General features: G+C 44.7%; 1 protein-coding gene across 5 annotated transcripts in view; it reads left to right on the top strand.

Annotated features, from left to right (window-relative positions):
• l1cama (L1 cell adhesion molecule, paralog a) overlaps positions 1–25,000 on the top strand; it is a 103,110-nt gene that overhangs the window by 64,763 nt on the left and 13,347 nt on the right. For all 5 annotated transcript variants that reach the window (XM_046366122.1, XM_046366121.1, XM_046366119.1 and 2 more), the window contains 19 exons: positions 1–71; positions 404–574; positions 1,694–1,808; positions 1,963–2,147; positions 3,685–3,816; positions 4,049–4,192; positions 4,331–4,442; positions 4,682–4,842; positions 5,172–5,331; positions 5,771–5,895; positions 6,342–6,443; positions 8,588–8,785; positions 20,687–20,757; positions 20,972–21,197; positions 21,757–21,872; positions 22,159–22,378; positions 22,729–22,851; positions 23,339–23,515; positions 23,813–23,926. The exon at positions 1–71 is cut by the window's left edge and continues 52 nt beyond it. In XM_046366122.1, coding sequence (XP_046222078.1) covers positions 1–71; positions 404–574; positions 1,694–1,808; positions 1,963–2,147; positions 3,685–3,816; positions 4,049–4,192; positions 4,331–4,442; positions 4,682–4,842; positions 5,172–5,331; positions 5,771–5,895; positions 6,342–6,443; positions 8,588–8,785; positions 20,687–20,757; positions 20,972–21,197; positions 21,757–21,872; positions 22,159–22,378; positions 22,729–22,851; positions 23,339–23,515; positions 23,813–23,926 — 2,723 coding nt within the window. The remainder of the gene's footprint in view (positions 72–403; positions 575–1,693; positions 1,809–1,962; positions 2,148–3,684; positions 3,817–4,048; positions 4,193–4,330; positions 4,443–4,681; positions 4,843–5,171; positions 5,332–5,770; positions 5,896–6,341; positions 6,444–8,587; positions 8,786–20,686; positions 20,758–20,971; positions 21,198–21,756; positions 21,873–22,158; positions 22,379–22,728; positions 22,852–23,338; positions 23,516–23,812; positions 23,927–25,000) is intronic.

Below are 25,000 nucleotides of genomic sequence, written 5' to 3'. Positions count from 1 at the left end.
AGAGAGTGTGATACTGAAATGTAACCCTCCTTTCAGCACTGTTCCTCCTGTCATCCACTGGATGGACAAGAGTGAGTGGCTCGCACTCTCTCTCTCTCTCTCTCTCTCTCTCTCTCTCTCTCTCTCTCTCTGTCCCTCTCTGTCCCTCTCTCTGTCTCTCTCTCTGTCTCTCTCTCTGTCTCTCTCTCTGTCTCTCTCTCTGTCTCTCTCTCTGTCTCTCCATCTGTTTTACTCATCGTTGTCAGTCTGTCTCTCCATCTCTTTAACCCTCTGAAATGTCATGGTGTGTTCTTTTTGCTGAGTAAAAAATGAATAAAAAATATTCTCTCTCTTCCTCTCTTTCTCTCTCTCTCCCTTCCTCCCCCCTACCCTCGCTCTGTCCGTCCCTCCCCTACTCCTCCAGGACTCCGTCACATTGAGCTGAATGATCGCGTGACTCAAGGCCGGGACGGGAACCTCTACTTCTCTCACGTTACAGCTGACGACAACCGCAACGACTACACCTGTAATGCCCAGTACCTTAGTGCTCGCACCATCCTCTCCAAGGAACCCATCAGCCTCACCGTAACCATCTGTAAGTACACCGTGCCTCAGTCACCCTGGTAACACCGTAGTACAACTATAAAGACTACACCTGTAACGCACAGTACCTGAGCGCCCACGGAGCCTGTCACTTTGACTGCTACAGCCTGTGATGAGTGGGCGGACATCAGTATCCATGGTAAGACACCGTAGACTGACCTTGTCCACCATGTTGACTCCCCAGATATCATTACTAGCCAATCACCATCAATCACTATCGTCAGTCACCCTTCTCTTCGTTAGTTGCAAAGCCACTCTGACATTGATCAATAGAGACACTGACGGTACCGCAGCCCCCAGCCAAAACCACCTGGGGGTAGAGAAGCATGTCAGATGTCTGTAGTGTTGCCTCTACAGTAGTGTGGCTACTGACCTGACAGCGGGGGGGGGCTCTGTAATCTGCATAACACACTGGTAATGAGATGCTCTACACATGCTGGGTTACAACTGTCCTACACGCACTGTTATTAACAGGCTGGGGGCAGAGCGCTTAGCATCTGTGAGAGAGGTCAAAGATGGGGAAGGCTTATTATGGTAACATACTTCCTCTGCTGTGTGTGTGTGTGTGTGTGTGTGTGTGTGTGTGTGTGTGTGTGTGTGTGTGTGTGTGTGTGTGTGTGTGTGTGTGTGTGTGTGTGTGTGTGTGTGTGTGTGTGTGTGTGTGTGTGTGTGTGTGTGTGTGTGTGTGGTGGGGTGGGGTGGGGGGGATGGGTGGGTGGGTGGTTGTCAGGGGAAATATGTTGCTAAGGGCTCTGATCGCCACCTGAACCCACCAGTGGTAGAGTTCAGTTTGTGTGTTAAACGCAGTGTGAGTGTCTGTCTGTGTGTGCTGTGACTGCTGTATCAGCACCTTTGCACTGCTCTCGGCAACCTCGCAATTACTAATACATATGTATGAACCTGTCTGTTTTCTCTGCCTCCCTCCCTCTCCCATCCCGCCATCCCTCTCCCTCCCTCTGTCGCTCTCCCTCTACCCCTCTTCTCTCTCTCTCTCTCTCTCTCTCTCTCTCTCTCTCTCTCTCTCTCTCTCTCTCTCTCTCTCTCTCTCTCTCTCTCTCTCTTACTCTCTCTCTCTCTCTCTCTCTCTCTCTCTCCCTCCCTCTATCTCCAGCTAACTCAGTGGTGCGGAATCGAAGACCCCAGATGATGAGGCCCTCAGGGGCTCACAGCACTTACCACACCCTCCGCGGCCAGAGCCTGGAGCTGGAGTGCATCGTCCAGGGCCTGTAAATCTAACTCTCTCTCTGTCTTTATTTTTGTGTGTGTGTGTACACGCATATATTATCTTACATCTATCAATCAATGTGAGCCTGTTTGATGTTTCTCTTCTTGACCCATCTTGCCTCTTCCTCGCCCCCCCCCCTCTCTCTCCCCCTCCAGCCCTACCCCTACAGTCCAGTGGGTGAGGAAGGACGGTCAGCTGTCCGAGTCTCGTACACTCAGAGATCTGTCTGACCGCCTGCTGCGCTTCAGTAACATCTCAGAGAGCGACGGGGGAGAATACCAGTGTTCAGCCAACAACTCACAGGGCACGGTCACACACATCTACACCGTCAGCGTCGAAGGTACAGAACATATGCTATCTAAACACTCACGCTGAGGTTGTTTCCGTTCTGTGTGTTCTGTGTATATTCTGTATATATTCTGTGTGTTCTGAGCATATTCTGTGTATGTTCTGTGTGTTTTGTATATATTCTATGTGTTCTGTGTGTGTTCTGTGCATATTCTGTGTATGTTCTGTGTGTTCTGTATATATTCTATGTGTCCTGTATATATTCTGTGTGTTCTGTATATATGCTGTGTGCTCTGTGTGTTCAGTGCATATTCTGTGTATGTTCTGTGTATTCTGTATATATTATATGTGTTCTGTGTGTGTTCTGTGCATATTCTATGTGTTCTGTGTATATTCTGTGTGTTCTGTGCATATTCTGTACATGTTCTATGTGTTCTGTGTATTCTATGTGTTCGGTGTATTCTATGTGTTCGGTGTATTCTATGTGTTCTGTGTATTCTTTCTATGTGGTATGGGTATTATATGTGTTCTGTGTATTCTATGTGTTCTGTGTATTCTATGTGGTATGGGTATTCTATGTGGTATGGGTATTCTATGTGTTCTGTGTATTCTGTGTGTCCTGTGTATTCTATGTGTTCTGTGTTTTCTGTGTGTTCTGTGTTTTCTGTGTATTCTATGTGTTCGGTGTATTCTATGTGTTTGGTGTATTCCATGTGTTTGGTGTATTCCATGTGTTCGGTGTATTCTATGTGTTCTGTGTATTCTATGTGGTATGGGTATTATATGTGTTCTGTGTATTCTATGTGTTCTGTGTATTCTATGTGGTATGGGTATTCTATGTGGTATGGGTATTCTGTGTTCTGTGTTTTCTGTGTATTCTATGTGGTATGTGTATTCTATGTGTTCTGTGTATTCTATGTGGTATGGGTATTCTATGTGGTATGGGTATTCTATGTGGTATGGGTATTCTATGTGGTATGGGTATTCTATGTGTTCTGGGTATTCTATGTGTTCTGTGTTTTCTGTGTATTCTATGTGTTCTGTGTATTCTATGTGGTATGTGTATTCTATGTGTTCTGTGTATTCTATGTGTTCTGTGTTTTCTGTGTATTCTATGTGCTATGTGTATTCTATGTGTTCTGTGTTTTCTGTGTATTCTATGTGCTATGTGTATTCTATGTGTTCTGTGTATTCTATGTGCTATGTGTATTCTATGTGTTCTGTGTATTCTATGTGTTCTATGTGCGTTGATTGTTACATATGATCTTGTTGTTAATGTGTTTTTTTGTAACACTATTGGCTATTGCTAAGGAATACCTAGGATAGGATAAAGTAATCCTTCTCACCCCCCCCCCTTTATGATTTAGATGCACTATTGTAAAGTGACTGTTCCACTGGATGTCATAAGGTGAATGCACCAATTTGTAAGTCGCTCTGGATAAGAGCGTCTGCTAAATGACTTAAATGTAATGTAAATGTTTATCATTGCATTCTGTATCATGTCATGTGTATACTGTTGTGTGGTGTGCTGTTGTTTCTACTACTGTGGTGTGTATAATACTGTTGTTGTATTGTGTGTTTTGTCATAGCTGCTCCGTACTGGACCAAGGAGCCCGTGAGCCAGCTTTATGCCCCAGGAGAGACAGTGAGACTGGACTGTCAGGCCGATGGCATTCCCTCGCCTGCTGTCGCCTGGAGCATGAATGGAAATCCCATCACAGGTCAGGAATCACACACGCACACCATTACACACACACTACAAGGTTTTAACTGCAAACGCAGAGTATTACACCTGCTGCTGTTCCTGATCTACATAGGGCAAATTTAGGGTTGGGTTGCTCGTTTGAATTCCCTGTCTTTTGGCTATTGCCAACTCTGGAGTTTTCGTATGTAATATGACAGTCAGTATTGTGCTTCGGTAGAATGTCTTGCTGACTTGCTGTGTGTGTTCAGGTATAGACCTGGACCCCAGGCGTACTGTGAGACATGGAACTCTGATTCTGAGAGATGTGGTCATCACTGATACAGCAGTCTACCAGTGTCAGGCCCACAACAAACACGGAACCATCCTAGTCAATACCTACATCTTTGTCATCGGTGAGGAGGTGCTCTGTGTGTGTGTGTGTGTGTGTGTGTGTGTGTGTGTGTGTGTGTGTGTGTGTGTGTGTGTGGGGTGTATTTGTTAACAACAAGTAGGTCGCATTGATTAACCCGTTCCCTGCTATCTTGCTCCAGAGCTGCCGCCTCAGATCCTGAGTGCGGACGGACAGACATACACTGTCACAGAGGGACAGAAGGCTGGTCTACACTGTCAGACCTTTGGGTCTCCCAGACCTAAAGTTACATGGTGAGACACGCCTGTATTAGTTTCTATTCTTCTACGAAACTAGCTCATTTAATTAGATTTAAAGAAATCTTCCCACAAGGAACAAATGTGTCACTCTCCTCATTGGCAAACGGTCAGCCAAAATCATACCTTGGTCTGTTTTAACGGGCGTCACAGTTCTGCCTCTTGGTTTTTCCATCCTCTCTGGCTGTGTTTTCTGTATAGTCATCTCTATGTACCTCTGTGTATTTCCTATCCAGGGAGGTGGACAATGGCGCGTCTCTACTGGCTGACCCCAGGGTTAACCTGCTGACCAATGGAAGCCTCCAGATCACCAACATCTCCCATGACGACGAGGGCCTGTACACCTGCTCCATCAGCAACACCAACATGTCAATCAACGCTGAGCTGGAGGTGCTGAGTGAGTAGGCCATGAATCACACACAGGGACACACACACACGTATACATAAATGAACACATACAGTATAGACTCATGCTGACTCATTCAATCACATGCACAGCACACACTTATGCACACTAATTCTCTCTCTCTCTCTCGCTCGCTCCCTCTCTAACCCTGTATCTAATCATGTCATCTTACCCTGTCTCTATATAACTCTCTCTCTCTCTCTCTCTCTCTCTCTCTCTCTCTCTCTCTCTCTCTCTCTCTCTCTCTCTCTCTCTCTCTCTCTCTCTCTCTCTCTCTCTCTCTCTCTCTCTCTCTCTCTCTCTCTCTCTCTCTCTCTCAGACAGGACAGTGATCCTGTCTCCTCCCGGGGACCTGCGTGTTAGGCCTGGGAAGACGGTCATATTTACCTGCCTGGCTCAGGTGGACTCCAAACTGACCCCCCCACACATCCAATGGAGGAGGAGTGGACAGAAGCTAATGCAGTCGTACGCTGAGGACAAGTAAGGACATGTTTAGTCTGGTACTAAGAAAGCCGTGCGGGTGTGTGTCTGTCTCCGTGTGTGCGTGCGTGCACTTGTTTTCCTAAATCGTAAGGACCCCAATGTCCTACCATTTCACCTTAATGCCCTGACAAGGTAGGAAAACAATAACTTTTTTGAAAAGTCTGGATGTTTTGTTCAAATGCTATTTTAAACTAAAGGTCTAGGGTTTTGGGGATAGTTTAAGGGTTAGGGGTTAGGGAAAATAGGATTTTTAATAGTAAAAAAAAAAAAAAAGTACACAAATTTCATGAAAACACAGCTGTGTGTGCCGGCACCTGTATGGCTCTTTACGGTATTACGCATATTATTATTTACGGTGAAGGTATACGTCTGACGACGCGACGATAATAATGACGATGGCGAGGACAATACTGACAATAACAATCCCGATATCCAGGTACACGTTTGAGGGCCCCGACCTGATCGTGGCCAACGTGCAGACTGAGGACGAGGGGGTTTACACCTGTGAGGTCATCACTAACCTGGATATGGCTGAGGCCAGCGGATCCATCACGCTAGTCGGTATGGAAATGTCCCATTTCAATGTCATATTTCATACGTGGTATGATGCTGCCAGTGCTTCTGTACTGTACTATTGTGCAGTGATGCATTAATGCTGTGTTTTTTAAATACATTTTCCAATATAGTTGGTATGGAAATGTCCCATGTGAATGTCAAAATGTTTGGTATTGGGGTAAACCTCTGTTGTGTTGTACTATGCAGTAATACTTTGATGTTGTGTACAGTACACACTGTACTCTAAGTATAACTTACAGTATGCTCTAGTAAGTTCAGAAACATTTTCCACTACAGTTGGTTTGGAAATATGAAACCGTGTAGTATATTGTTTCCACAGCGTTTGTTTCTTTCTTTCAATATGGAATGTTAAGTTGATACTGTGCTGTATGCCTCAACTCGTGCTGAACTGTTAACCCTAAATTGATTTCTCCCCCATCCCCCCTCTCCAGACCGTCCAGATCCTCCCACCCAGCTCCAGGTCTCTGACCCTAAAGACCGTGGAGTGACTCTCAGCTGGACCGCTGGAGATGACCACAACAGCCCTGTCATAGGTACAGACATGATACTGAATGAACACAACAGCCAACTTCAGTGCGGCCTTTGACATTATCGATTAAAGTCTGCTGCTGGCAAAACGTATGTGTTTTGGCTTTTACAACCCCTGCTATGTTGTGGATAAAGAGTTACCTGTCTAACAGAACACAGAGGGTGTTCTTTAATGGAAGCCTCTCCAACATAATCCAGGTAGAATCAGGAATTCCCCAAGGCAGCTGTCTAGGCCCATTTACTTTTTTTCAATCTTTACTAATGAATTACCATGGGCTTTGAGGAAAGCCAGAGTGTCTACAGTATGAATGTTGATGACACAATACTATACATGTTAGCAACTACAGCGACTGAAATGACTGCAAAAATTAACAAAGAGTTGGAGTTAGTTTCAGAGTGTGGGTGGCAAGGAATAAGTTAGTCCTAAATATTTCTAAAACTAAAAGCATTGTATTTGGTACAAATCATTCACTTGAACCTCAACTAAATCTTGTAATAAATAATTGAGGTGACTAAACTGCTTGGCGTAACCCTGGATTGTGAACTGTGATGGTCAAAACATACAACAGTTGCTAAGATGGGGAGAAGTATGTCCATGATAAGATACTGCTTATCTTGACAGCACTGTCAACAAGGCAGGTCCTGCAGGCCCTAGTTTTGTCGCACCTGGACTACTGTTCAGTCGTGTGTTCAGGTGCCACAAAAAAGGACTTAGGAAAATTGCAATTGGTTCAGAACAGGGCAGCACGGCTGGCCCTTGGATGTACACAGAGAGCTAATATTAATAATATGCATGTCAATCTCTCCTGGCTCAAAGTGGAGGAGAGATTGACTTCATCACTACTTGTATTTATGAGAGGTATTGACATGTTGAACGCACCGAGCTGTCTGTCTAAACTACTGGCACACAGCTCGGACACCCGTGCATATCCCACAAGACATGCCCCAAGAGGTCTCTTCACGGTCCCCAAGTCCAAAACAGACTACAGAAGGTGCACAGTACTAAATAGAGCCATGACTACATGGACCTCTATTCCACATCAAGTAACTGATGCCAGCAGTAAAACAAACAGATAAAAAAACACAAACACCGGGGATTGTGAAGCAACACAAACATAGGCACAGACAAATGCACACACACACACACACACACACACACACACACACACACACACACACACACACACACACACACACACACACACACACACACACACACACACACACACACACACACACACACACACACACACACACACACACACACACACACACACACACACACACACACACACACACACACACACACACACACACACACACACACGATAGCATACGCACTATACACACACACACACACACATGGATGTTGTACTGTATATATGTGATAGTGGTGGAGTAGGGCCATTAGGGCCTTGGCAGCAGCTAATGGGGATCCATAATAAATACAAGACACTGACACTAGATCTGGGTTCAAGTAGGATTCTTTTCTTCCAAACTCTTGATTGCGCTGGCCTGGCACACTGTAGCCAATGTAATAGCCCCGTCATTGCAAACTGCGAACCCCGCCTATCTGTCACTCCAGGCAAGCTCAATCAAATGCTAAAAGTATTCCAACTTTACTATTTGAACCCAGGTCCAATTGATACTAGACCACGGTGAGGCTTTTAACTATAAACCCATCGCCATCATACCATGTATCTCCCCATGGGAGAGTGAGGTCCTGTTTCTAATGTTGTTTGCAGTGTAGATGACCACAGCTGTCCGGGTCTGGGGACAGAATGGACACTGCCTTGCCTGCCTTTGATAACCAGATCACTTTGAGGCTTTGCGTTTTGAATTACCAACCCCAAATCGTATCATGTTATATTATTGCATCTCTCCTGAGTATATGAAAACTTGCTATCTCGTTACACGGACTGTGATTTCTCCATTGTCACATATTACTTCATATCTTCTGCTTAGTGGCATTGACACTGATATCTGTCTCTGTCTCTGTCTCTGTCTCTGATATCTGTCTCTGTCTCTGTCTCTCTGTCTCTCTCTCTCTCTCTCTCTCTCTCTCTCTCTCTCTCTCTCTCTCTCTCTCTCTCTCTCTCTCTCTCTCTCTCTCTCTCTCTCTCTCTCTCTCCCCCATCCTTCTCGCCAGAGTTTCGGGTGGAGTTTAAGGATCATGTTTCTAACGAGTGGGGTTGGGAGGAGCTGAAACGTGTTAGTGGAACCGAAGAGAGTGTGAACCTTGCCTTGCAGCCCTATGTGTCCTACCGTTTCCGGGTCATCTCTGTCAACGACATCGGGAAGAGTGATCCCAGCACGCCTTCTGACCTTCACAGCACGCCACCTCAAGGTTAGACACACCTATCAAGTGTGTTTGTGTGTGTGCGTCTTTACATCCGCTAGTACCTAGGCTATATGCACCCGCTGTATAGTCCTCTACCTTGGTATAGAAGCATTCAAATTGGGACACATGAACATAACCTGATGTAGTGCCATTTTATCAATGCCTCAGGTCGACATGTAGATATGTCAATGGTGAGAATGCTATTTTAGTTTTGGGTCATGGCTTCTCCTGTGTTGGGTCAACATGGCCCCCAAAAAAGCTTAAAATGTATATATTGGTTTGGGGAACTAATTTAATCCACAGCCAAAACCACATGTTCTTTGATTTTACCTTTACGATCGTAACAATGAGGAAAAAAACATCAAAAATCACAGTAAAAAAATATATATATATTTTCAGTGGTGTTTCCAAAATGACCTTTTTCACACTCAACTTAAATATTGTTTTATAAACCAGATGGTAGACGATTCAGGATATATTTCTACACCAATAAAAAAAAGTTGTATCACTATGTCACAACATATGTGATAAAGAGATTATTGCTCAATAAGCTTTTTATTAAATCTCTAAATCAACGGGTAAAGGTGTTCACACTAGGCAGAGCCCCTTCAAATTAGTAGCAAGCCAACAAAGTTATAAAAGAAAAGTAATGAGTTAACTTACAGGGAGAGAGGGTCAATCCAACAGAGATTCCCCTGTTCTACTCTAAAAATGTTCCTTATGATGCGAAACACTGATATACCAAGGTTCGTGTTTGTGCATAAAAATGGGGCGACGGGGCTGAGCCTTAGATTTTGAATGCTTATTATAGCGCCACCTATGGGTCAATCCGTGCTGTTTTTGGTATCTGAGTAGCAGTGTTGATATACTTTGATATTACCAAAGTAGAAAACGTTTTTACCAATCGGGCATTGAGATATTGCGACAACGGCAGAAGAGTAATAAGAAAGAAAGAAAAATGACATCAAAAACAATAGGTTTGCTTGCAATTTCACTACCAAAATCTATCAATGGAGATATGTTCCAATGGCCCTAATCTCCCATATACAGTGAGGTCTGGAATGATTGACACCTTTTCTGAAGATGAGTGACACTTACTGTATAAAATGAATCATTCAAATACTGAGCTATATAGTATTCTAAACATTTTTATAGCTTTTTACTAATACAATTGCTCAGAGAAAGAGATTTTGTTTAACAAGTTTTTTTTTTTCATCTCATAGGTAGGGGTCAAAATGATTGACACCCATGTTTTCAATATCTCACCTTGCCAGGATAATGGCACTGAGCCTTTTTTCTAAAAAATGTTTTATGAGTTAGAGAACACATTGTGTGAGGATCTTATAGAGGAATAGGGGAACCATACCTCTGTATAGAGGAACCATACCTCTATACAGAATCATGAAAGGGTTTTGAGTTGAAGAGGGCAGTCCAGTGCAGACAAAGTATATCTTTGCAAGGTGAGGTATTAAAAGGAATTGAATATAGGGATGTCAATCATTTTGATCCTTTACCATTTTGAGGAGAAAAACTTGTGAAACAAAATCTCTTCTCCGATCAATTGTATTAGTATAAAAATATATAATTTCCCATTTTTTTTAGCGTACAATACAGCTCAGTATTTTAATGATTTATTTTATACAGTAATTTTTGCTCATCTTTATCAATAATTTCGGAACCCACTGTACAGTATATAGTAAACTGTCATGCAGGTGAAAGAGGACCCAAAAGCGACTTGGCGAAAACAGAGTCTTTAATCCAGTAAAGTGAATACAAACAAAAAACACAACTTTCAGACGAGGACTAACTGGAGACTCGATCTTGAACAGCAGCCAGCAGGTTGCCTCGGGAAGGCACTAGACAGACTGACACCTGCTCACCACGCAGCATCTGAGGAAAACACGACACGACAGGGCGATACACAATCACAGCACGGTGAATTCTAAACAAGAAGACAGGACAGGAACGGAACACAAAGGAAGAAATAGGGACTCTAATCAGGGAAAGGATTTTGTTAAGACTAAATGATTGATTAGGGGAATGAAGATGTGAATAATCAAGAGATTTAAATGATTAGAATGAAAGAACTAATAAGACCAGCAGAGGAAACAAAGAATGGGGAGCAAGGGACAAGATGATAATAAAACAAACTATAGGCCCCCCACTCAAATCCTGGCTCAGGAGGAATCGCAACGGAGGAAATCATCGATGAGTGACTGTCCAGTCCAGAACCCAACTCCTCTCCTCAGGACAGCCTCCCAATCCACTGTTGTTCCCCGAGAACGCATGTCCAATCAGTACCTTGTAAATAGGTGCGCTCACAAGGACGGGAGGGGGGGAGGGAAGACGAACGGGGTGCGAAGAAAGGGCTTGACACAGGAGACATGGAAGACAGGATGGACGCGAAAGATGTCGCGGAAGAAGCTCACGCACAGCGACAGGATTGGCGACCTGGGAGACACGGAACGGACCAATGAACCGCGGAGTCAACTTACGCTGTCGTAAGAGGAAGGTTGCGAGTGGAAAGCCACATCTCTGGCCGCAACAATACCTTGGACTCTTAATCCTGCGTTTATTGGCGGCTCTCACAGTCTGTGCCCTGTAACGGCAAAGTGCAGACCTCACCCTCCTCCAGGTGCGCTCACAACGTTGGACAAACGCTTGAGGAAGGACACTGGACTCGGCAAGCTGGGATGAGAACAGAGGAGGCTGGTAACCCAGACTAGCTGAAAAATGAGTCAGAAGCATTCTGCCCAGGGGAGCTGTTCTGCCCAAGACGCAGGGTTTCTGAAAATGTAGACAATCGTCTGATTGGCCCTCTCTGCTTGACCGTTAGACTGGGGATGAAACCGGAAGAGAGACTGACGGACGCACCAATCAAACGACAGAACTCCCTCCAAAACTGTGACGTAAATTGCTGGCCTCTGTCTGAACTGTAACGGGAGGCCATGAATTCTGAATACATTCTCGATAATGATTTGTGCCGCTCCTTAGCGGAAGGAAGTTTAGCGAGGGAATGAAATGTGCCGCCTTAGAGAACCTATCGACAACCGTAAGAATCACAGTCTTCCCCCGCAGACAAAGGCAGACCGGTAATGAAGTCTAGGGCGATGTGAGACCATGGTCGAGAAGGAATGGGCCTCTGCGACCGGCAGTGATAGACTGGTGGCAGCCAAGCACCTCACGCTCCTGAGTCGAGATGTATCCACTGACCAGCTCAAGCCCACTGAAGAACAGCCAGACGAGTGGAAACAGGAACGAAAAGGAGGTTACTAGGACAAGCAACGCAGTGCTTCTATGGACCAGTTTTCAATTCCCCAGACTGTTAACCCGACAACACGCCCATAAGGAAGAATCCCTCGGGATCAGTAGAAGCCACAGAAGAACTAAACAGACGGGATAAGGCATCAGGCTTGGTGTTCTTGCTACCCGGACGGTAAGAAATCACAAACTAAACGATTAAGTCGTTTGCCATGTACTCAAGGTTCTTATGGTTGTCCAAACGCCATTTGTCGCCATTCGCCTAGGGCTAAGCGGATGGCGACAGAGGTTTCAGTTGCGCTCAAATTATAGCAATAACCTTATCGTCAGACTAAATAGAATGGCTCCCACGCCTACCTTCCAAGCGTCAAAACCTCGACAATGAATTGTCTAGTGACGTCAGGAGTAACAGGATAAGCGGACGTAAAACGTTCTTTAAAGGTCAAAAGCTCCCTGGGCGGAACCGGACCACTTAAAACACGTCTTGACAGAAGTAAGAGCTGTGAGAGGGCAGCAACTTGACCGAAGTTACGAATGAAACGCCGATAGAAATTAGCGAAACCTAAAAAGCGCTGCAACTCGACACGTGACCTTGGAACCCAATCACTGACAGCTGGACCTCAAGGAATCCATCTGAATGCCTCAGCGGAAATACAGGTCAGTTACATGACATGAAAAGAGCACTTCTCAGAAGATTCTCTAAAAGGTTTGATGTCTAACGTGCTGAACATGAATCTCGAGTGACTGGATATCGTCAAGATAGACAAAAACAAAGATGTTCAGCATGTCTCTCAGAACATCATTAACTAATGCCTGAAAACAGCTGGCAGAGGAACTCAAAATGCCCTAACGGAGTGGATGCGCAGAGATGGTAAGCGTTACGAAGGTCCAACTTAGTAAAGCACCTGGCTCCCTGCAGAATCTCGGGCTGATGACATAAGGGAGCGGATAACGATTCTTAACCGTTATGTCATTCAGCCCTCGATAATCCACGCCAGGGGCATTTTAAATGGACCCGTCAAGAGACACAGACAAATCCATTACGTCTATGTCTACCCCGAGAAGGAGTGGTCCCCGGAAGGAGATCAATACTACAATCATACGACCGGTGAGGAGGAAGGGAGTTGGCTGTGAAGACCGTGCGCAGATCATGATATTCCTCCGGCACTCCTGTCAAATCGCCAGGTTCCTCCTGAGAAGTAGGGACAGAAGAAACGGGAGGGATGGCAGACATTAAACACTTCACATGACAAGAAACGTTCCAGGATAGGATAGAATTACTAGACCAATTAATAGAAGGATTATGACATACTAGCCAGGGATGACCCAAAACAACAGGTGTAAACGGTGAATGAAAAATCAAAAAAGAAATAGTCTCACTGTGGTTACCAGATACTGTGAGGGTTAAAGGTAGTGTCTCAAATCTGATACTGGGAAGATGACTACCATCTAAAACATGGGCGTAGGCTTATCTAACTCTCTGAAAGGAATGTCATGTTTCAACCCATGCTTCGATGAAACAACCCTCAGCCCCAGGTCTATCAAGGCACTACATGAGCACCCGAACCGGTCCAGCGTAGATGGACCGACAAAGACAGGATTTTGATGGAGAGACTTGAGTAGTTGCGCTCACCTGTAGCCCTCCGGATGAGCTCTGGCCTTTACTGGACATGAATTAACAAAATGTCCAGCAACTCCGCAAGAGGCACAGGCGGTTTGATCCTCCGTTCCCTCTCCTTAGTCGAGATGCGAATCCCTCCCAGCTGCATGGGCTCAGACTCTGAGCCAGAGGAGGGATGGTTGCGATGCGGAGCAGGGAAACACCGTTGATGCGATGCCCGGTCCCGTGTTCTATGCGGATGGCGAGAGCAATCAAAGAGTCCACATCTGGGAATCCCGGAGGAATGGTGGTCCCTCCAGAAAACGGAGCGTTCCACTCACTAGAGGCAGCAAGAGTGCGAAACTCAATAGAATAATCCGTTATGGACCGTTCACAGGTAAGGAAGCCAGGGCCCTAGAAGCCTCCCTACCAAAAACTGAACGGTCAAAAACCCGAATCATCTCCTCTTTAAAGTTCTGGAACTTGTTAGAGCAATCAGCCCTTGCCTCCCAGATAGCTGTGCCCCATTCTCGAGCCCGGCCAGTAAGGAGTGAAATGACGTAAGCAACCCGAGCTCTCTCTCTAGAGTATGTGTTGGGTTGGAGAGAGAACACAATCTCACACTGCGTGAGAAAGGAGCGGCACTCAGTGGGCTGCCCGGAGTAGCAAGGTGGGTTATTAACCCTAGGTTCTGGAGGCTCGACAGGCCAGGAAGTAACAGGTGGCAGAATGTAGACTCTGGAACTGTCCAGAGAGGTCGGAAACCTGAGCGGCCAGGTTCTCCACGGCATGAAGCAGACAATTCCTGCTCGTGTCTGCCGAGCATGGCTCCTTGGATCTCGAAGTTACTGAAGTTGGGTCCATTCCTTGGTCGGTTCCTTCTGTCATGCAGGTGAAAGAGGACAGCGACTTGGCAAAACAGAGTCTTTAATCCAGTAAAGTGAATACAAACAAAAAACACAACTTTCACTCGAAATGACGGGACTAACTGGAGACTCGATCTTGAACAGCAGGTGAACAGCAGGTTGCCTCGGGAAGGCACTCGAACCAGACAGACTCAGACACCTGCTCACCACGCAGCATCTGAGGAAAACACGACACGACAGGGCGATACACAATCACAGCACGGTGAATTCTAAACAAGGAACCGACAGGACAGGAACGGAACACAAAGGAAGAAATAGGGACTCTAATCAGGGGAAAGGATCGGGAACAGGTGTGGGAAGACTAAATGATTGATTAGGGGAATAGGAACAGCTCAGGAACACGATAGAGAGAAGAGAGAGCGAGAGAGTGAGAGAGGGAGGGGGAGAGAGAGGGATAGAAAGAGGGAAAGAACCTAATAAGACCAGCAGAGGGAAACGAATAGAATGGGGAGCACAGGGACAAGACATGATAATAATTGACAAACATGACAGTAAACTAGCTCTAACGCGGCTGTTTATTAGCGAAGGGCTCTAAGAGCCGGCTTTTGTAGGTGAACGTTGGGAGCCGGCTTGCATATCAGAAGAGCCGAATCTATTTATAATTTTTTATATTTTTTAAATGAAGATGTGAATAATCAACAGATTTAAATGATTAGAATGAACTAATTCAAAGAATGAAACAAATAAATAAAATACTATAGGCCTAAATGCTCAAGCGCACACATTCGTTCTGACTGTCTGTTCAGACTAACAGCCTCACCTGTTGTTCCTGTCAATCAGACACGCAGTGTCAACCAATGAACCAAAGATGCGTGAGGGAGGGCCGAGCCAACTCACTCACAGTCACACACTTAGCAGCGAGGAGAGAGAGGAAGGACACCTGTGAAAACAACAGCTGGAAAATGAGTCAGAAGCACTTGGATGCATTTTAATAATGTAGACAATGTCTCATATTAAGCCGGTTCTACGCACAACCTACACCGGCATCTGGGAACTGTGCACCCAACTGTGAAGCTAGCTGTAGTGGAGCTTCGAGGAACTAGTGGGCCTGCTGTAGTGATAGTGGTGGAGCCAGCACCTCCACACGAGATGTATCCACTCAGTCAAGTAGGCCTACTCCGCGACCCACAGCAACGCAGTCTTCTATGGACCAGTTTATGTCAAAGTCCATGTCTGTAGCAAAACAAGGCCAAATTGATATTGCATTGGCTAAAATGATTGCCACTGATTTCCAGCCATTTTCGATCGTGGAGGACAGAGGTTTCAGAAATTATAGCAATAGTCTAAATCCAATTTACACAATTCCAAGCAGGAAAACCCTTTTAAAATCACTTATTCTACAACTGTACTGAGAGCACACAGGCTTCAGTGTGGGAAAGAGTCCAAAAAGCCACTGCAGTTTGCCTCACCACTGACTGCTGGACATCAAGGATAACCACTTCTTACAGGTCAGTTACACGTCACGTCATTGAAGATGGTTTGATGTCTAACTGTCTTCTGGACTGCTTTCAGTTCAGTGACAGACACACCTCAGAGAACATGGCAGAGGAACTGTTGAGAGTGGACAGAGAATGGCAAGTAGATGGAAAAGTGGTTAGTTGTGTTAGCGACAACGCAGCTATAACATAACCAAAGCCATGAACATTTTAAATGGACCCATCATCCATGTCTTGCCCACACAATCAACCTGACTGTAAGAGATGCTCTGAAGGTGAAGAAGCCCAATGTGGACAAAGTGAAAGCAGCCGTGGAATACTTCCACAGGAGCACAGTAAGTGCTGAAAAACTAAAGTCTACATAATGCCAGATGGGGATGCCTGAGCTGAGGCCTAAAACAAGACTGCAGTACAAGGTGGAATTCAACATTTTACAAGTTGAAGCGGTTTCTTGAGTCAAAGGATGCCATCATCTCTACCCTGGCCATTGTCAATGCACCCGTTGATGCTCTGACCCAAGAGGAATGGGAGGTGGTGGTGGAGGTGTGCAGAGTCCTGGAACCCTTTGAGCAGGTCACTGTGGAGATCAGTGGAGAGAGGTACAGTAAGCAGTTATTACTACATCATTAATTAATCCAGGATTATATATGTATATGAGCAGTAGATGAGAATGTAGTATCAGTAGACAGAACATGAACCTGAACTAATAAGTTACTGTTCTCTCGTTTCAGCTATGTGACAGCCTCAAAAATGATACTCCTGTGGAAGGGTCTGCAGCCAATCACAGCCAGAGAGAAGCAAATGCAACCACAGGACATGTGACAGAGTTGATAGACACCCTATGTTCGTCAATGGACAGAAAGTTCCACAGAATGGGATATAATCACGTGCTATCAGAAACCGCTGCACGCACTTGACCCCAGGTTTAAGAAGTTAGCCTTCAGTGATGCCAAAGCGATTGATGAGGGTCTTCAAAGAATAACCTCCGCAGCAGAGGGAGGGACAGCCCCAGCAGTCAGCTGGCTCAGGCACCGGGGCAACAGGAAGAAAAGGAATTAGATGGAGCAGAAGCACCAGCAGTAGTGCCACAAACGGATGCTGTTTGTCAAGAGAACAATTGTTACATTTATTTGCACTGTGTTTATATACATTAAAAAAGTTCTACTTTAAATGCACATGTGTAATAGCATCCTTCTTTTTGACATTTATTTCAATTTGTGGGATGCTGCAGTTTTGCAAAATGTTATTTATTTTTCTTTGATATGTTGCAATATTCTATTATGCTGTTCAAATTGTACTCATTTTAATGGTTAGATTTATATGCCCTTTGGTTATATACATTAAAGTTATACTTTAAATGCAAATGTTTAATAGCATTCTTTGTCTTAACAAACCAATGCATTTTTAAATACATTGTGGTGAAGGTAGAGTATGATTTAATTTAATAATTTAATTAGAATTGTTTTAATACCAATCATAGTCAAACTATCGCAAACTGTTTGACTTGAAAAAATTTAATAAAAAACATTTTAAGAGCCGTTTGGGAGCCAAAAGAGCCGCCTCTTTTTGGTGAGCTGAGCCGAACGAGCCGACTCACTGAAAAGAGCCGGAATGCCCATCACCACTGTTTAGGAAACTAGCTCCCAACTAACTCTGAACCAAAGCTATTCAATGGAGTTTGGGTGTTTTAGCAGTCAGAAGCATGCAGTCAGTGGAACCAGGGTTTATTTGATCACACGACACATCTATGGACTACATCTTCCTACTAAATACATTCCCAATTTTGGCGTTCCCTTTCCTGCTGTCATCTAGCAAAATACTTTCATCTTCCAAGCTGTTTGAAAAATGTTCCGTGCTTACCTCTTTTTTGTGTGTTTTCTTTTACACACACACTTCTGAGCAGAAGAGACACTGAAGAGATAGACATGAGAAGTCTCTAATCCAGCATCTCAGTTTTCCCATTCCTAGATTAGAGTATGACACACTCTTACCCGGGTCACCTCTTCTAGTCTTTTTCATGTCGGCATCATTCTCGCATCCCATTAGACAGGTGACAATGAGCTTTTTAAAGTCATCCCCCCCCCCCCCCCCCCCCGACGTTTGCAGAGATCACGTTCACAGTAAACACCACCCATGTGGGTTCAATAACAACACTTAGTCTGTTATAGTGTCATAACGCAGCTCTGATTGACTCCCAACCATTGCCGTGTTTAGATGTAGCCACGGTTGTGAGATCCAGACGGCACAAACAGCAATGTTCTGACCTATGGTTGTCATAGTCACAGGAGAACCAACATCAGAGTGTATAAAAGACGGGAACTAGACTTGGCACCATTGAAACATCAACAGGCAGTGAGGACTTTCTGTACCAAGACAAAGGGGGACATATTGTGACATTATGGTGAGACATGTTGAGATATGATGCTGGAGGTGTGTGTCACTGTTGTCCTGGGCCTCTGAGGAACTCCTGAGATCATTGGAGCAGCGCAACCTCAATCAGATTCTGGGTGTCGATTGCTGAGAGTTCAGACTGTCCTTCCTGGGAGTTAATGTTGATGTTATCACCCAGTGCATGGATAGGTCTCTTGTGCCTGTTAGTACCCAGAACAACTCAATTGACATCACCCAGTTCCATGACTTCAGAGGAACATTCTTCAGGATCATCTCTAACTTGACTCTACATGACAATAACACATGGAACTCAGTGATACCCATCCCGGTTGCTGAGGTCCTCCTGACAACATGCCCAGACTGTGTCCTCACTCCGCAGAGAAGCACTGAGGCTGAGAAGCCCTACAACTCTCCAAAGCTCTTGGAGTAGGTGAAGGGAGCTCGTTCACTGCTGTGGAACCAACGATTACAATGGGGTTTCTTGCAGCTTCGCTGGGATTGGCATGGGGTTGTCGGGGGTCCGTTGGTAGATTTTGACCATTTGTTTTGTGTTTTCATGTCTTACTCATTGTTAGGAAGAATTTTGGTCCAAATTGGATGTTGGGTACTATATTTATTGTCGAAATCCCTGAATTAAAATTGCAATTTTGGGTGCAATCAATTAGCACATTTCTCAGATCAAATAATTGATCAACAAAATGAAGTTGTCGGAATGCTTACCTTATCGGATTCTAACTATAGAAATGATTTCAGAACAGTCTTCGTGGGTGTCAAGGGCTTGCTGAAATGACATGGAATGACTCGCAATGACAATGTCCTCTCACTGTTCTGCTGCTCCCAAACGTGACCTTTTAATAACGCTTTGGTGATTCAGATTTAATTCAAGGAGGTTTCACGAGCAAAACCCTTTATGGATCGGCTCGGCTACTTGGCCAATACATTGGGCAAGGTGCATTGCCGAATGCACTGGGAAGCTATGCTTGGTTTTTAAGCAAATGAAGCAAAATGCATTTGTTTTTTGATATTTCTAAATATGAGCTTCACGGGCACAAAAAAGCTTCACAGGCACATGGGCACTGTGCGCCATTGGCCGGATAGGCTGCGTTTCCATTCTCAAAGTCCAGCCAACTGTGTTACCGCTGGTCATAAAATCTCCCCATTTGCGCTGCCTGAAATATGAACATCGGTGCATGTTTTTAAGGACACAGCTCAGATACTGTCACCCCTCCCACCTGATATAAGACGGGTAAATTGCCAAATGCGGTGCAATGGTTCCCTGTCATGTTTCTTAAAAGTGACACAGTAAATAACATCACATGATGTATCATTGTAATCAGTAGACTTCAGGGAACACTTAATAAATAAAAAAATACATAATCAAAAGTTGACTGCGATTTCTCATCATTGTTGCAATCATAAAGGAAAAAACAAAATTCCATATGGTTTTGGTTGCTGATTTTAAATGATTTCCCCAAACCAATACATTTATTTTATGCTATTTTGGGGCCACATAGATCCAACTCAGGAGAAGCTATGAACCAAACGAAATGCAGATAAATGCATTTTCACGATTGACCTCTACGGGGCTCAAAGCCCGACCTTAGGCTTTGATGAAACGCCACTTTTTTTTACAAGGATGCCAATTTTAATATCAAAGTGAACAATATGGTATTTTTTGGGAGTTTATAACCTGGACTAATAGTGATTATACTCTATTATTATCTGCTTGTAGACCTACAGTCCTTCCTCACATGGATTGAACATCAAAACGTTCTCTATCTGCAGTGTCAGGGAGTAACTGATTGCATGTAATCTGATTACAAAACAATAGCTGTAATCGGTTACGTTACCAGCAAAAATATTGTAATCGGATTACAGATACTTTGAAAAACTAGATGATTACTTCATGGATTACTTTTAAATTCAGAAAGGATGCTTGCAAAAAAATACGTTATGGCATCTTTCTGTTTTCTCAATGACATTCAATTCAGAATTGAAAAAAGACACACGTTTTAAGTTTGTTCCACCTGAGCGAGTCTGACCGCAAGACAGAGACCACTATGATGACACACCAAATGCGTTTGAGGGATCCTTTTTTTGTCTTCTTCTAATGCCTCTTAAGAGAAAAGCAATCCAAAAGTAACTGAAAGTAATCAGATTTGGGGTAATCCAAAAACAAAGTTACTGATTACAATTTTGGACAGGTAACTAGTAACTGTGATGACATTTAGAAAGTAACCTACCCAACTCTGCATATCTGATTTGGGATTTCACCCCTTTCCCCACTCCACAGCTCCAGACAACAACCCTGAGGATGTGAGGAGTGAGTCTACAGACCCAGACACCCTGGTCATCACATGGGAGGTAAGACTCTTTCTTATGTTAGACTGTTCTGTCACGTCTACATGAATGTTCCACCGAAACTGGAAAATGTGTTCATTAAAAAAGAATGGGAGAAAAACGTTGAAAAGGCAGAAAATGGTAGGCTAAACTTGTGTACCTGAAGTTCATCCCATAAGGGGATTGTGTGTACTCCCATTCTGATTGGCTCCTGTCCCGGTCTGTCACTCTGTCACAGGAAATGGACAGGCGTGTGTTCAACGGACCGGAGTTCCAGTACAAGGTGTTCTGGAGGAGGGTAGTAGGTGACGGCCCCACCTGGCACTCTAATGTCACCACTGAGCCACCGTACATTGTTACTGAAGTGGGCAACTTCTCAGCCTTCGAGATCAAAGTACAGGCTGTCAATCAGAAAGGGGAGGGACCTGAGCCAGACCCTGTCATTGGCTACTCCGGAGAGAATGGTGAGATGTTGTTTTAGAATTATGTCTTTCTTTAATGATCTCTCTTTCTTTCTCTCACCCTCCCCTCTCTATCTTTCTTTCTTTATCACTCTCTCTGACTCTCTCACAGACTCTCTATATATCTCTTTATCTTCTCTCTTTCTGTCTCTGCCTCTTTCTCTGTTCTCTTTCTCTCTCCCTCTCCCTCTATCCCCTACTCTCTCTTTCTCTCGCTCTCTCAATTCAATTCAAGGGGCGTTACTGGCATGGGGAACATATGTTAACATTGCCAAAGCAAATGAAGTAGATAATATATAAAAGTGAAATAAACAATAAGAATGAACCGTAAACATTACACTCACAGTGTAATATCTAATCAAGCCTCTCTGTCCTCTTTTCCTCTTGTTCCTGTTCTTGTTCTCTCTCTTGTTCTCGCTCTCCTCTTTATCTCCCTCTAATGACTATCAATTAGTCTATTGTGTTTAGGCCTACTGGTAAACAGTAGAATAATAATCATTCAAGTGATTATGATGCTGAGCAAGATAATGTCTCTCTTGTTTCCCTCCCTCCCTCCCTGCAGTCCCCCTGGAGGCTCCTATGGATGTGGGTGTTGTGCTGCTCAACAGTACAGCCATCAGGGTAACATGGGCAGCAGTGGACAGAGATACTGTCAGAGGACACCTACTGGGATACAAGGTACTTGCAGGTCATTAATTGTTTGTGCCCAACTCTGGCACTCAGTAGTTACGTTTTCTCATTATCACCTGTGTCCTCTTCCCTACTATGTGTGTCAGATAAACATTACATTATGGTTACATAGAGCCTTATAACCCATTATAACCTCTTCCCTCTGGGATCTTCCTGATGAGATTTGGCGCCACTAACCGGGGCCGCAAACATTACACATCATGAACATGACATTATAGCTACATAAAGCTACATAGGGCATTATTAACCCATTATAACTCCTTCTATCCACCAGATCCACCTGACAAGGTTCGGCTCCAGGGGCCACCACCGGGGTCGGAGGGCCAGAGAGCCGGAGAGCAGCATGGTGGTGGAGACAGGGGCCAATGAGGAGAAGAGGGTCCTGGGGGGCCTTAGACCCTACTCCCACTATGCCCTCACAGTCACTGTGTTCAACAGCAAGGGAGAGGGGCCCCCCTCCGACCCCCCCCTGTCATTCAGTACCGACGAGGGAGGTGAGAGAAAGAAGGGAGAGGGAGATAGAGAGTGGGTGGGGTGAAGGAAAGGAGGGGGAGGTGGAAGGGAAGTGGTGGAGTGAGAGGGGGGAGGGTGGCATTTTGAGCGAGAGGTGAATGGAGCAGGAGAGATGAGTGAGGGAGATGGGAAAGAATGGATAGATGACATAGAAAAGGTCAGATAAAGCACAGTGCCATTACATTGGGGGGGGGGGGTGAAAAGATCACAAAAAGAGATACTTAAACTAAATACAAGAATGGCCTTTGATGCGTGAGAAATGGAGACAGATCGAGATAGTGTGCGCTGCAATGGAAGCGTATATAATCAAGCGCGCCTGTGTCCCCGTCAGCTCCTGGCCCCCCCATGTCTCTCCACCTGGAAAGCCCTGCAGAGACAGAGATGACCCTTCACTGGACCCCCCCTTCTCAGCCCAACGGGGTTCTCAAAGGATACCTGCTGCAGTATCAACAGAGTGGGTGTCTTTCTTTACCTCTCCCTCGTTCTGTATATCTTTCCACCTTTGTCGTCCATGGTCACCTATACCTCCGTCTAGCACCTTCATTATACATGCTTCTCTGCCTTGTAAAAGACACTAATGCATCTCGGCGAGTCCGTAGCCATCTTCTCACTGAACGTCGGTGACACTGACATGTTGTTGATTTACCACCGGTCACTACCAGAGATGGCTAGTGGTAATACTATCAATCAATCAATCAATCAATCAATCAATCGTTTGCCGTCCATACTTCAGACTCAGAGCGTCAGTGCTAAATCAACATCCATTGGTCTAATTCCGAGGCAAACTTCAAATGTTGTAGGTTAAGTCCAAGTTAGTCTCTCCGCCGACATACAATTTCCCGGCTCGGAGACCGCATGCGACTCTACATCAGAGACAGACCTGTAACATAATTGATGGACCGTGATTGGTTGACTGTTCCTCTATCTCTTTTTTTTTGTAGTCGTGGAGAGTGATGACAGCCCGGTGCAGGTGGAGACCATAGACGACCACACGCTGACCAAACTGACCCTGAAGCAGCTGGACCCCAAGAGCCGTTACCGCTTCTACCTGAGGGGCCGCACCTCGGCCGGGGACGGAGAGCCCATTACAAGGGAGGGCGCCACCACGCTGGACGGAGGTAGAACTGCAGGAGGATTAGAATTAGATCCATTTATCTTCTTTATTGTCCATGCGATGTGGAATTTTGTCATCGGCTTCAACATCACACAAAAACGGACATTAAAACATTCTGTTTACTGGTGTGTTTATCACAATGTAGTTACATGGTGGAGCATTAGGGGGTTAATAAATATTATTACACCGAGTTGGTTAACACTAACAGGATGCGGATCCATTTGTTGGTGCAAGACTGATCGTTTGAGATTGTGAAGGAAGGTAAGAGGGAATGTAATTACTCATTTTCACCCCATTCCAGCTCCTCCGTCCAACATCAGCTTGTCTGTAGGTGAGAAGTCTGTTAACCTGAGCTGGGTGCCAGGCCAGAGACACAGGAGTGTGGGCTTCCAGGTCCAGTACCTCAACAAGAACAGTAAGCTACCAGCCGACCAACAGTATGCCTGTGGGAAAACCAAACACATTTGTCATTTCTTTCACTCCCCTGTCTGTAAGCCATAAAATAAAATAAAATTATATATATATATATATATATATATATATATATATATATATATACACACACTGCCGTTCAAAAGTTTGGGGTCACTTAGAAATTTGACCCCAAACCAGAATAGAAAGAGGAGTGGGAGGCCCTGGTGCACAACTGAGCAAGAGGACAAGGACATTAGAGTATTTAGTTTGAGAAACTATAGGAGGATGGGTTCATTGTATTGGCTGGAATGGAATAAATGGAACGGAGTCAAACGTGGTTTCCATATGTTTGATGTGTTTGATACCGTTCCATGTATTCCATTTCAGCCATTACTATGAGCCTGTTCTCCCTCCTCACAACAGTGAAGAGGCGACTCTGGGATGCTGGCCTTCTTGGCAGAGTTACAAAGAAAAAGCCATCTCTCAGACTGGCCAATAAAAAGAAAAGATTAAGATGGGCAAAAGAACACAGACACTGGATAGAGGAACTCTGTCAAGAAGGCCAGCATCCCGAGTCGCCTCTTCACTGTTGACGTTGAGACTGGTGTTTTGCGGGTACTATTTAATGAAGCTGCCAGTTGAGGACTTGTAAGGCATCTGTTTCTCAAACTAGACACTAATGAACTTGTCCTCTTGCTCAGTTGTGCACCGGGACCTCCCACTCCTCTTTCTATTCTGGATAGAGCCAGTTTGCTCTGGTCTGTGAAGGGAGTAGTACTCTAGATCTTCAGTTTCTTGGCAATTTCTCACATGTAATAGCCTTAATTTCTCAGAACAAGAATAGACTGATGAGTTTCAAAAGAAAGTTATTTGTTTCTGGCCATTTTGAGCCTGTAATCGAACCCACAAATGCTGATGCTCCAGATACTCAACTAGTCTAAAGGCGGACAGTTTTATTGCTTCTTTAATCAGGGCAACAATTACATAATTGCAAAAGGGTTTTCTAATGACCAATTAGCCTTTTGAAATTATAAACTTAATTTAGCTAACACAACGTGCCATTGGAACACAGGAG

This window comes from Oncorhynchus gorbuscha, linkage group LG10 (assembly GCF_021184085.1).
Source record: "Oncorhynchus gorbuscha isolate QuinsamMale2020 ecotype Even-year linkage group LG10, OgorEven_v1.0, whole genome shotgun sequence".
NCBI classification, from domain to species: domain Eukaryota; kingdom Metazoa; phylum Chordata; class Actinopteri; order Salmoniformes; family Salmonidae; genus Oncorhynchus; species Oncorhynchus gorbuscha.
The sequence above is the reverse complement of the archived record's forward strand: the minus strand, read 5'-3'. Positions and strand labels throughout refer to the sequence as shown.